Raw genomic sequence first — 13,321 nt, 5'->3', positions numbered from 1 at the left:
GAGGGCAGGCTGTCTATGCTTTTGTTGTCTGCTCTGTGTTTACGGGAGGGGAGAGGGCTCTTATGGTCCCCGTTTCCCCACAGCTCAGCCTGGAGATCTCACCACCGCGGGCCGCTTCTGCGGGGCAGCGGGAGCACACAGAGGTCTCCTCTCTCCTGCCCGACGCTCAGAGATCTGCACAGTCATGTGGGCTCCACTGTGGGCTCCACTGGCGCCCCATCAAAGCAAATGCAGAGATAAAGGGGGGGGGGGGGGGGGTTTCTCCTCCTTACAGATGCACCTATTTGCACATTTATGCCGAAAACACATTGTCGAGCACTCGGGTTACTCGGGTCGGGTTTGGGGGGCACATTGGGAGTTCCTCTCCCTTAATCTGTCACTGGTAAAGCTGCGGCAGGGTTCAGAGGAGGGGGGAGAAGTGAAAGCCAGCCCCCCCCCCTCCAGTCCAGTGCTGGCAGACTGATTGTGTCCACTCTGCTCATTGTGGCCAGAGCTCATTCCCCCCCCACCTTCTGCCCCCCGGGGCCTTTCAGCCTCTCCTCCCCCACCCCCTCCTTCTTATTATCCCCTCCTAAAAGAAGCTGTCTTCACCCCTCTCTGAACAGCAGTACAGCCGCACTGAAACCCCGCCACACCATACCCCCCCCTCGCCTCCCCAAAATAAAAGAGGGCCTCTTCTTCAATGGGATGGGGGCAGGCCTGGCCTATCAACACTTTCTGATCAGTTCATCAGGGGCCACCCGATACCCCTACCCCGGGGGAGTGAGCATATCAGTGCTGTCACTCAAACGGGCGACGAGGGACCTGCACACGCTCGGGACCCCCGGCGCTATGACACATCACAGGTCACGACCCCCTGCTCAGATCATCGCCCAGCCACAGATATCCTATATATATATATTTATGCCAGGTACTCAGCTATATATATATTATGTGCCTCACACTGACTTGCTGGTTTGGTATGGACATTCGTGATCTAAAATGCAACATCTGTCGCTGTCAGCTAACCAACCGGAGCCTTCTAGATTTGGAAGCACAGAGGCTGAAAGTAACACTGGAGCCGAATATCTGTTCACGACACAGATCACCTGTGGTGCGGATCTGTTAAAAGAGAGGAGGGGGATCATGAGACAGAGAGCAAAGAGGTCCCACGGCATCACACCAGAACCAAACCCTCACAGCAGCCTGACAGCACTTCGGCCTTGTGGAGGACCCGCGGTCAGCCGCGGCCTGGACGTGGGAGGGGAGAGCGGAGCACTGAGAACCCTCAACCCCCCCCCCCCCCCCCCCCCCCCCCCAACCCCAGCATGGTAGGTGGGCTTGCACTGCAAAGTGGTTTTCGCAGGAAGACAAAGCACCTACTCAAAAATGACAGGAGAGAAAAACAGCTGCCGTGACACCGGGGTGAGTTTTGGGGGGGGGGGGGGGGCACACAGGCGATTGGAGGCATGTACACTCAGAGGCAGCAGTTTGCTGTGTCTGGGCCTGAGCTCTCTCTCTCTCTCACACACACACGGGCAGGAGGACTGAGAACAGATGAGGCTGCCCATATTCGCAGACCTGCCACTCTGTATGACCATCACTGTGTGCAGCTCTGTGCCTCCAGGAACGCTTTCAGGCTCAAAGCCTCACAAGAGGACTCATCCGAGCTCATGTGGCCATTCGGCGCGAGGTAAAAAATACCTGCTCCCTGCACGTCCCCCGTTTCTGCAGGGCTAACTCTGGTTTTTCCACATTTAAGGCTATTCCAGCCGTGGAGGCGTCTGAGCATCAGATAAAGGCTGCCTCCGACCTCGCCGTGTCAGCCACTAACAGGGCTTGGCACCACTACTGACGCTAAGCTACTTTCCCCTTGATTGGTTAATATTTCAGGCCGGCCTGATGGCAAAGGGAAGAAGGGAAAAGAAAACAAACGGTGTTGATTCTGGAGGAAATTTGCAGCAAGTTACTCCCTACGTCACTTCCAGAGCGCCGGGCCAGCAGACCGTGAAGTCTGGAGCCTGGGGACGATGTTCCGCGCTACACGCACTAATCGCAGCGCTCAGAAACGCCGAGCGGACTGGAACGTGCGCCAACACAACGCAGGAGACCCTGTGGGAAAGGGTCAAAGGTCAACAGTGAGGGGGTGTGGCCAGGTGATGGGTGTGAGCGGAGGGAGAGGGGACAGAGACGGGGAGACACGGAGAACATGTCACCACTCCGTGCAACGGGGAACATGGACCCCACATTTTAGCAGCCCAGGCACTGACACTGTACTGTCAGGACATTCACTGAGGGAAGCGTGAGCAGGGTGGCCTACACAGCAAGTCTGCCTCTGTAGAGGGGGTGCAGTCAGAGGGATATTATTCTTCCACACACACACACACACACACACACACACACACACACACACACACACACACACACACACACACTAACACACACACACACACTCTCACACACACACGCACACACGCACACACACACACACACACGTGTATATGTATGTGGAAACATTAGGCTGTGAAATGGCATCTCTTGTCCGCAGTAAAAACAGAATCACTCCAGTCCTTCTCCATCCTTCCAAGGCCCCAAGGGAGCCCTGCAGATCAGCTATTCCAGATGCTCTCGGACACACGCACGCACACACACACACACACACACACACACACACACACCCACACACCCACACACCCTCCCAGTACACACAAACGCATATCCACACACACACACACACACACACACGCACACACTCAAAGCGTGAGGTAGATGAAAATATTTACATTTTTTTAATTGAAGAGAAACAGTAAGGGAGAGACAGACGAGTGGGGGGGGGGGCGGTGAGGGAAAGGGAGAGAGGGGTGAACTCAGAGCAGTACAGGGACACGCCTCTGCTCGGGCGGGGGAGAGAGAGAGGTGATGAAAATACCAGATTTACACTCATTCAGAGAGACGAGGAACGCTCCCTCCGGACTGAGACGGGACTCTTTACAGCGCTCTACCTGTGTCTGCCGCACCTCCCTCAGGTATGTGCGTAAGAGCAGCCGAGGTGAGCGCACAGGAGAGGCTGTTTCACAGAGACGCTCGCTGCTGCACGCTACCCGCACAGAGCCGGCTCCCACAGCAGGCCTCTCCTGCACACTGCAGCACTGTTAGCTGCGGCTCTTGGTCTTTCCACTGTCTCCTAACGTACTCCTCTCCTGAGAGGGTAAAGACTACCAAACACCAGGATGGATCACAGGACGATCACAGGGGAGAGTAACGTGGGAGCAGCAGGATATAGGGAAGACGACACTGTAATGGACCACAAAGGTGTTTCTTTTTTTAACGCTGTGTCAATGACCTCATCAAGGTATCCAAGTTGCAGGAAGATTCTCTGACTGCCCACCATTCACCCACCTTACATTATACTATTGTCGTTTAGCAGATACTCGTATCCAGAGCAACTTACACAGGTTACAATTTGATCAACTTATACATCTGGATACTGAGGGAATTCTGGGTTAAATATCTTGCCCAAGGGTACAACAGCAGAGCCTTACAAGTTCTTACCACTACGCCACACTGCGGACACCCCTGTCTCCATCACCCTTACCTTTCACCCTCATCATTACCATTCACCCCCATCTCCTCCACCATTCACCTCCAATCAACTCCACCCCCTCCATTCAGCACAAAAAGAAACACACAGTAACCCCACACTAAAGTGAGACATCAGCCCCATCACTGACAACCTGCAGACCCACCAAAAGCCATGTCTCATTACCCTCCTGTGAAACACTCAGATCTCTCCCTTCAGTTCTGTCCTCTCACCCCCCCCCCCCCCCCCCAGGCCCTCTAAAGACGGACTCGCCTGCATGTATCAGATTCACCTTAAAACACCTCTCCCACCGACCACTGCCCCTTTTCCCAGCTTCGGTCCAAAAACAACTGTGAGAGTGAAGGCAGCTGGACATCTACTGCATTACCAATTACAGCAACGCAGAGCAGCTCCAACTCTGAGCGTCTCTCAAAGCTGAGCGCTGGAGAGCCGCTCTGGCAGAGGCCCCCGTCCGCACAGCGAGAGCCCCGACTCCGCTCCCGCGCGGCACGGGATTGGCCCGCGAGGTGAAGCCCCGTCCCCTGGAAGCCTGGAGCGGGCCTAAGTGCGGTACCAGTGCCCCGATCCCATCAGGCTCCAACTGGCTCCACACACCCCACTCCTAAATCTGCCCCATTACACTCCTCATTAAAGCCCGAAAAAAAGGGCAGCTTGAACAGAATAGACGCTGAGGGATATAAAACGTTCGGGGGAAATGACTTCCCCGATCTCTGCAGCTTAAGTTCGCGGGGAAGCGGCTTATTTTTGCCAGGTTTTGACTGGTGAGGGATGAGGCTCTGGTTCAAACTGCCGACCCAGGCCCCCCCCCCACTCCCGCCTGCGTCCCGATCTCTGGGCTGTGGGGTGCAACGGAGAGCGCCTATTTTGTGGGGGCTGATAACCCGATTAGGATTACGCGCTGAAGGGCGTCTCTGAGTCCCGGGGTGCGAGGGCACGGTCCCACCGAGCCGGTCCCGCTGCGCCCCACATGCATGTGCTCTCCCCGCGCCCCGCGCCCCACACCCCGCGCTGATGTCATTCACCCAGGCGGTGGGATAATCCGACTGCACTGTGGGGTCTCAGACACTCATCCTGTTTGATACGCTTTATCCCAGCGGCCTCAAGGAGGAGCCCCCCCCACATATCACCCCCCCGCTCCTCTCTCTGCAGGGGCCGGCAGGAATGCAGTCTGCTAGAGCAGGAGAAGCATGACTGAAAGCAGCAGAGACCTGGGGAGCTTCAGTGGCACATGCTGAGCTGCTGCCGATGGCACCAAGCAGGTTCTGTGCTGGAAGATCTGACCGGAACCCCGAAATGTCTACATGCAGAGAGGGGTCACCTGCAGAGAAAGAACCGTCTCATGACAGCTGCATTCCGAAGCACAGGCAGGTGAGGACATTCGTTACATTGCATTTACATAACATTATTTTCATCTGACAGACGTCCTCATCCAGAGCGACTTAGGTTATAGTTTTACATGTTATCCATTTGCACAGCTGGATATTTACTGAAGATTAAGTACCTTGCCCAAGGGTACAACAGCAGTGCCCCAGCAGGGAATCAAACCAGCAACCTCTTGGCTCCTTACCACTATGCTACACTGCTGCTCAATTACTACAATGAACAATAGGGATACTAACCTCTTACTGTACAGGCAACTACGGCCGCCTCAGTGTAAGCACTTTATGAACACAGCACACTACTCTGATTAAAAAACGAGTGTAAACGATGCAGCCGGTGTGGCACAGTGCAGTGTGTTACATGTCACGCACTCCCTGCCGGAGTGACCGAGGCTAACTCCGCTCTGGGCTACGCGCTCTCCCCCCTCACTCTGTCCATGCCTAGTTAAGCGCTAAACGAGCTGAAAGATTTAAGATCGCAATTGGACAGCACGGGCGGGGACCGGGGCGAGCGTGGCGTCTTAAATCGGGACCCTGGGGGGGGGGGGGGCTTTACCCCTCCCTCAGAGAGTCTGGAAAGCATTACCGCTATCGACTTACCGCTGGGAGTGTATTAGCGTTATGCAGAAAACATAACAGGCAGATCAATAAATACAGGCCGGAGACCCTGGTGCTCTCGACGGGAGCATCCCGGCCGCTGGGCTGGAGGGTCTAAAGCGAAACGTGGTTTTACGACCGACGACTGCAGCCAAACGCCAGGAAAGAGCCAGAGCCCCCGGGCGGACTGCGTCTGAGCCGATAGAGGGAAAACGAAGCGGTTATAAATGTATATTTCACTCAGGGTGAAATGAATCATACCTTTCCCGAGAAAGGGGAAGACATGACTCGACACTGGGGCCGGCAGTCAATCGACGTCTGACCTCAACTTTGATTCAGGACTACATCCAAGTGTTGCTTTTTTTCTTCACAGTCACAGTTTCGTGAGTTCAGCGGTCACCAACACTAATGACAAAAACTTCTTCTACTGAAAAAAAGTAACACTCGTGTGTGTGTGTAGTTAGTCAGAGTTAGGGAGTCAGGGATAAGCTTTGAGTGAATCCGTGCCTAAGGCCTCTGGCCAGGTCACTGTGCCTGTCCTTTCCTCCTCTTCCAGTCTCTCCTGAAGCTGGAGTTTCATCGCCAGCATCACACCACACCCCCTCGCAGGGTTAATCCAGGTTTACACAGATCCCATTTGCACACTGGGGAATCCTTCCTCACACCCAGCAAAGCGGCCACTCCAACTGCCCTGCTTTTACTCTTTCCTCTCGGTCTGGCCTGGTAGTCGGGTTTTTCCAGAAAAATCCTACAGCCTGCATGGGACTAGATAGGCCTATTCAGCCAGACATCCAGGAATATAAGTCATTTTTATATAAAGCCAGCGGAAAAAAGCATCCTGTTATCAGGGGCCGCTCTTCACTTAAAATAGACTCAATTTGTCGGGTTTTTTCACAGCTTGTGGTCACAGCCCATTACCCAATCACATTACAAGCGCTTTCCCCCCGACCTGAAGAGGGAGTCCAAAATGAGGTGCACCTCTGGCGCAAAGCGGGCCATTAACACGCAGAGAGAGGCGGAGCCCGCGGGGGCTCGGAGCGTTCCGACCGCAAACCCCCGAAATGTGGAGCGAGACCCCAGCCCCAGACTCCGCCGTCAGGAGCCTCGCGAAGCGACCGACGGACCAAACGCTGGCGTCGCCCGCTGATTATATAGAGTTCCAGAGAGGGGAAAAACGTTACACTGGGTTTTTGCAGCGGGACCTTGTTTGTTTTTTATGCTTTTAAAGTCGTCTCAAAGCCAGAGGGCTGCGGAAGATTAAATCTATTTCAGTTAAAGCCAAACATTTCCCGGCTTCCACGGGTAAACGCTCTTTTTTTAATTTTATTTTATTTTTTTTTGCATGCTGCATTGGCAGTGAGGCCTGTAGTGACAGATTGCAGGGGAGAATCTCGCCCTGGTCTCTCCAAATGGATAGCAAAACAAACAGTCCTGTTTTAGATGGAGCGGCGCACGTTTTCGGAGAGGGCAGGTAACGCCGCGGCTCCCTCCTCATATTCGGCCCTTTCCCCGCGATCCCGCCCCGACACAGACCAAGCAAACAGCGCGGGTTTGGCCTCCGCAGCCGCCCCGCCCGGGGATCAGACGGCTGAAATGTTAACGCCGTATTAAAATGCATTTCTCTGGACTAAGGGGCTGTGTGTACCAGGCCAGGGTGAGACGGAGAATGCGCTGACAGCAGCACAGAGAGGGGGCGCTGGGGAGCACAGATACAGGGATCTCCCGGGCCCGAAAAGCAGGGCCCGAACTCTCAGAGCGACCGATACCCAGCGAGAGCGCGGGCTGCTGGGAGCGCGGGAAGCGGCCCGAGCATCAAAGAGCCGCTCGCTGAAACAGCTCCTCCGTCTGAAAGCCCGGGCACGCAAACAGCTCGAGAGGGTTTCACAAGTGAGCAAGAACAAATCTGGCTGCGCTGTCTCCCTGCGCCGTTGCGGAGATAAAGAGGGGATTTAAATGAGCTCTGGGTGTTTTTAAAGGCCCTCTCATCTATTCATAGACAGCGACGGTTGGGACCGAGCCTCTGGAAAGCCTTAAAACAAAATCCCGAGGATGAGAAATTCTAAAAGGATATGGCAGTTTGGTTTGAGGTTCGACATCAACGTACAATCAACATCAGAGGCTATAATGACACACACGTGTACACACTGTCACACACACGCACGCACACACTCTCTCACACACAAGCACGCACGCATACTCTCTCTCATACACACTCACACACTCTCTCTCTCTCAAACACACACACACACACACACACACACACACACACACACTCTCTCTCTCTCTCCCTCTCACACACACCCAGAAGTCCTTCAGAGGAAACCCAGTGCAGCTTCCAGCTTCACCTAGGTTTTCCCCAAAGCCACTCTCCGAAGACCAGAGACAGAAATGAAAGTGTGCTGTTGACAGCGGAAGGTTTTCAGAATGATAGGCGTGAGATGAGACAGGATCTCTTTTTGGAAGCTGAAACACTCTTCTGCCATTAGTAAACCACGGTCGAACCGCATCCTCCCCGACACCAGCCAAGCCGGGCTTGGCAACCTGCGGCAGCAGCTGTGTGTGAACTGCTGTAACTGATATAGCTCTGCTGCAGCATGGAGATGACCAGTCTGTGGGAACCGGGGAGAGTGGGAAGAGCCTGCTGCATTCGCGCGCACACACACACACACACGTGACTCGCTTCTGAGAGTCGTTCTGAGAAAGAGCGGGCTCCACCGGCGCTCGGCTCTCGAATCCACTGCAGATACCCCCAGCCCGTGCGGGCAGAGGGGTGCCGGGGTGCGTTGAGCTGGAATCACAGGCCAAAGGACACCTCCAAAAGCTGTGCTGAGGAGAACCAGAGCACTCTGCAGAATTCCTGTCATTCTAGAACCTGGAACGCTGACAAAACAGACATTCTAAACGTTTACCGTGAGGTTACGACACCATTCGATCCGGGCAGGGGTGATGTCACCACATTCTGCCGCTCTGAGGCCTGTGTCTGCCGGCCAGCCCTGGACCCTTGGCTAGGCTATGCATCGGCTAAAACCACATTAGCTCATCTACGCATTAACAAAGGGTCATTATTCTCACAACCTCCTCTGACTCAGATCCTTATGCAAACAAAAAAAATTACTATAGACAACAGAGTAAGTGTATCCTATCAGAACCCATCCAGTCCGGGGGGGATTTTTTTCCACACTTCTTACTGAAAGTGTGTCAGCCTGTCCAAATGACTCAGTACCTGTATCAGTGAATGGCCATTAATTCTCAGCGCTCGTTCGGGGAGTGGGAATCCCCAATGCGCCAGTAAGAGCAGAAAATAAAGCATTATCTCTACTGTAAGTCATACAGACTCTGCAGTCTGGGGCCTCCTAATTCACACTGAAAAGGGCCTCACAGCTGCAGCAGACGTCCACTGAGACTGCTGTCCTCACAGACGGGGAGCAGGAATCAGTCTGAGACAGGAGTCACAGAACCCTGACGGAGTCACAGAGCCCAGCCAGGGAGTCACATATCCCAGCCAGGGAGCCACAGAACCCTTACGGAGTAACAGAGTCCAGACAGAGGAGTTAACGGATCCAAAGAGAGGAGTCACAGAACCCAGCCAGGGGGTCATAGTGCCCTGTGTGTTTCCAGACTTCAAATCATACACATGTAATTTGAACAGACACAAATATTTGAATAGATGTGGTATGATTTACATTTGGTCTACTTGAATAGATAGGTTTGTGTCCAGAGAATGAATTCAAAACCTAAACTGAAACAGTAAAAAAAAAAAAAAAAAACACAACAAACTGAGTTCAGAGAGAAACAGACTCTTTTCTGAAACAGACTTTCACAGAACACCTCCTTCGGGTGCAGCCACTAAAGTCACAGAGAGGTTTCCAAGTGCAGGCGCTGCACCGCCTGTCAGAGGTAGGCCCTGCCCTCCAGCATGAAGACTGAATTTATTACTTCGGGCAAAGGGAGGACAGCTGCTCTCGATGTGGAATCCGATGGGGAGTAGCTCCTCTCTGTCTCTGGTGAGAGCGGCGCAAACTGGCCCAGAGAATGACACACTGTGGCCAGAGCTGCTTTCCATGCCCCTGCAGCTCTGTAATGTCTGCGTTAGAAAAGGGAGGCATTACACATTCATGCTCTTTTTTTTTGCCTCCTCTTAATTGTTTACGGTATTTTGTGTAACAGCTCTCTGTGGTGTGTGTGTTAAGCCAAGAGCTGGAGCTCTCAGTGTGATGGGGGGGTAGGAGGAGGGGGGGTGCAGGGGCCCCACTGGGAGAGGACGGGACAAGCGGGCGTGACTCCCCACAGGAGATAAAGACCAGCACTTTCACCTCCTCTAGCCCGCAGAGGGAAGCCTGTCTCCCGTAGAGTATGGAGCTGTCTGGATAACCGCAGTTTATTAAGCTCTCGCAGATAATGATGTCTAAGTGCTGTTTACACATGCTGACAGGCCTGCCCCCAGGTTTCCGCACCCGCACCAGGCTTCGAGGAGACAGGCTTTATGGAAACAGGAAGACAGATACCAGCAAACCGACTAAAGTGTGCCACCCCTCCCAGTCCTCTGGCACCGGCACCGCAGGGGACGCATGTGAATTTTTCCAGAACAAGATTATTTTGGCCTAAATAACAGGGGTTTGAGTCAAAGGGGAGAGAGCGAAAAAGGACAAGCGCCCAAAACCTGGGAGCCTGGATCAGGGGAGCGACGTGTGATGTGAGAGCGTGTCTGAAAGCAGACCTTCCACCGTGTTCCTCTGTGCAGTGGTTTCAGTAACAGCACCAGTGACTGTGCTGGTTTCTGCAGGACAGGGCGTTCAGTGAGAGAGATGAAACATTTATGTACGCTCACCAAAAATCACATTTTTTCCTCCTTCCACATGAGGGCTGGAAGTTTCCCTGAATTCACAGTTCACTGAACCTGGCTAGGTGGCTTCATGGCGAAACCTGGCTGGAGTTACGATACCATACAGACTTCAGTACTGCTGTTGAGTCCTCAGTTTCAGTACGCTACTGTTCTTAGGCTCTCCTGAGTTTAGTACTGTTGTTGAATACTAAATTTCAGTACTCTACTGTTCCTGGGTTTCGTCTCCTAGGTTTAGTACTGATGCTGAACGCTCAGTTTCAGTTCTCTAGTGTTCTTGGGTTCTCCTGAATGCTCAGTTTCAGTTCTCTAGTGTTCTTGGGTTCTCCTGAATGCTCAGTTTCAGAGTTCTCCACTGGGAATTGCACACAGCTTCGCACAGCTGAGAAAAGGACCAACAAAAACACAGACACGCATGGATTCACAGCTGTGACACACAAAGCCACGAGCGGTCAGAACAGACCGGCGAAAACCCACCCAAAGAACAACAAAAAAACAAACAACACCAACAACAGAAAAACCCGGCTCAACATAACGACGCAATCAAGGGCCAGAAGCAGGGCGTGTGAATAAACAGTCACATCAGGATGAGCGCATCCGCTCGATATAGACATGGCATCACTCCGAATAACTGCGCTCGTCTGAGGAGCGGAGCACACCTCCCGCTTCATGCAGAACTCAGCGTGATTAAAAAGGATCTGACCACCCTGCAGGAGACTGAGTCATGCAAAGATTAGCATTTCCTCTAATCATGCGCACATATATAGATTGCAACTGAAATATTGTCCAATAAACAGTTCAAACGCTCAGTTGTTACTTGGTAAACCTTAAAACGCTGATGGCATGAAGTTGATTAAATGGCTGTGGTTTTAATTTGGACTTCATATTATTCACACAAGCTATATTAAATAACATCCATTGCACTGTTTTGACTACATTCTGCAATATTGTACTTATTTCGTCAGGGGGAGGAATAAGTCCCAGCGCGTTTGATTTGGTGTCCAAACTCTATTGGTCGCTTATGCGTCTAATTAGCCTGCAGATGCGCGCTGCAGAGGGGGGTTACGGGCACACATGTTAGGAGGCTGATAAACACATAACAGGCTATGCGTTTGAACGCCGGTCCAGACCTGATCTCTAAGTTAAGCATCCTCCCCTGTAATCAGGAGCCACATCCTCCATCGCGCTGGACGCTAACGCACAGATTTCCCCTGCGCGGCCCTGCTGTGTCACAGATGTGAGCTTTGATTGATAGCGGTGGACAGTGATGAATTATGAGTTATGCGTTATCGTTAGAGTAAGATATATATAAATATATATATATAAGACTATAACTGCAGCTGCACCGTCCCCTGCTGTGTTACAGTGGTAGGAGGTTTTGCCAGACATGGGGCTGTGTGTTCAGCCACCTACACCCGCAAATCCATGCATCAAACCTCCCCGGGGGGGGGGGGGGGGGGTTGGGGGCTGGGGGCATAGGAGGGCTGGTGCCCCCACAGCTACGGCAGGGCGAGGCCGGGGTCTGCCACAGGCCATACACGTTATTATTCTGAATCGTCTCAAAAAGTCAGAACCAGCACAGAAAAGCAGCTATCTGTTTCAGACATGGGAGAACAATTTGAGAGAATATTGTATTTCAGAGTGAGCCTTTGTAATGGGTCTGAAAATCATTAAGACTGAACTTCGGCAGCACAGATCTTTTTCCCTTCAGAAAGCACACTGAATCAATGAAAAGCCGAAAAGCTTCAGACAGACGGGGGTTGGGGTCTGCGTGTTCCCCTGGACCCATTTTGTGGCTTTTAAACGCAAACCCTGCTTCCTGGCCCAAAAAAAAAGACCAAATGGACCATCAACATGACACACTCACCAACACAAACACCAACAACAGCAACACAAATTTGTAATAACACAAAAAAGCATCATGCCCAGAGCACAGGATCCAGAACAGAAGCACGTCACCAAGTTGCAGAAACGGAACTCCAAAAAAGAAAGAGTGGCAAACGGAATGGATTAAATTAATTTAAAAAAGGAGTCAGGCAGGTGGAGACGGCAGATGCAGGGGGTGGCAGGACAGAGAAGGATGTAGAATCAGACGGTGATTTCAGCTTCATTCTCACTTAAAGAGTCGCTCACCCTTCTGAACAAAATGGCGGCAAGACAGGGCATCTGATTGGCTATGCCCAAATGCCCTCCTCATCATCCTATTGGTTGACAGATGCCAAGATTTTGCCCCAGTGCAGCATGGGATTAAAAGAAGATCTGGTTAGTGTGAGGGGAAAAACGATGTTAGCTGAAGACAGGTAGCTGAGCTGCAGTGTCCTTTCTCAGTGGATCCGGGCTGGGTGACAGTAAGCCGCACACCAAAATGAGGGTCACTGCAGGTCAAGGCTCTAACTGGTTACGCATTTCTGAGGCATCAGCTGACACACCTGAAGGCAGCAGAATGAAGGCAAAAGCTCTGTCTCACTGCACCGAGCCGCTCTGAGGGGCTTTACGCAGTGCAGCACGGAGACTGCAGTGTGATCTTCCCATGCCGGATTGTTGCAGGACCACCGTCCCGCCCCGAAGACTGGAAAATCTGACGGCACTCTGTGGCCACAATCACTGCCATTCAAAAAACAAAAACACAAACACTAAACCCTAAACCGAGGAACTCGGGAAACGTTTAACTGCCTAACCCATTCTGCTGCCTTCAGCTCACATCCGTTAATAAAGGAGAACATAAAAAAGAGAGAGAGAGAGAGAGAGGGAGAAGGAAGGAGAGAAGAGAAAGAAACAGAGAGAAGGAAGGAGAGAGAGACACAGACACAGACAGAGACAGAGAGAAAAGGACGGAGAGGAAAAGAGATATGAGAGAGAGAGGACAGAGAAACAGAGAGAAAGATAGTCAGGGAGAAGAGAGGGGTGAGAGAGAGAGAGAGAGAG

The 13,321-nt window shown here is 52.4% G+C and overlaps 1 protein-coding gene across 5 annotated transcripts in view; it reads right to left on the bottom strand.

Moving 5' to 3' along the window:
• Nucleotides 1-13,321, bottom strand: part of LOC118770253 (ELKS/Rab6-interacting/CAST family member 1-like) — a 192,708-nt gene that overhangs the window by 21,781 nt on the left and 157,606 nt on the right. The window contains exon 18 of one of the 5 annotated variants that reach the window (XM_036517813.1): nt 12,530-12,597. The exons of the other annotated variants lie outside the window; for them this stretch is intronic. Coding sequence (XP_036373706.1) covers nt 12,571-12,597 — 27 coding nt within the window. The 3' untranslated portion in view covers nt 12,530-12,570. The remainder of the gene's footprint in view (nt 1-12,529; nt 12,598-13,321) is intronic. 5 annotated transcript variants of the gene reach the window in all.

Source organism: Megalops cyprinoides, chromosome 23, assembly GCF_013368585.1.
Source record: "Megalops cyprinoides isolate fMegCyp1 chromosome 23, fMegCyp1.pri, whole genome shotgun sequence".
NCBI classification, from domain to species: Eukaryota; Metazoa; Chordata; class Actinopteri; order Elopiformes; family Megalopidae; genus Megalops; species Megalops cyprinoides.
This window is presented reverse-complemented; position numbering and strand designations above follow the sequence as displayed.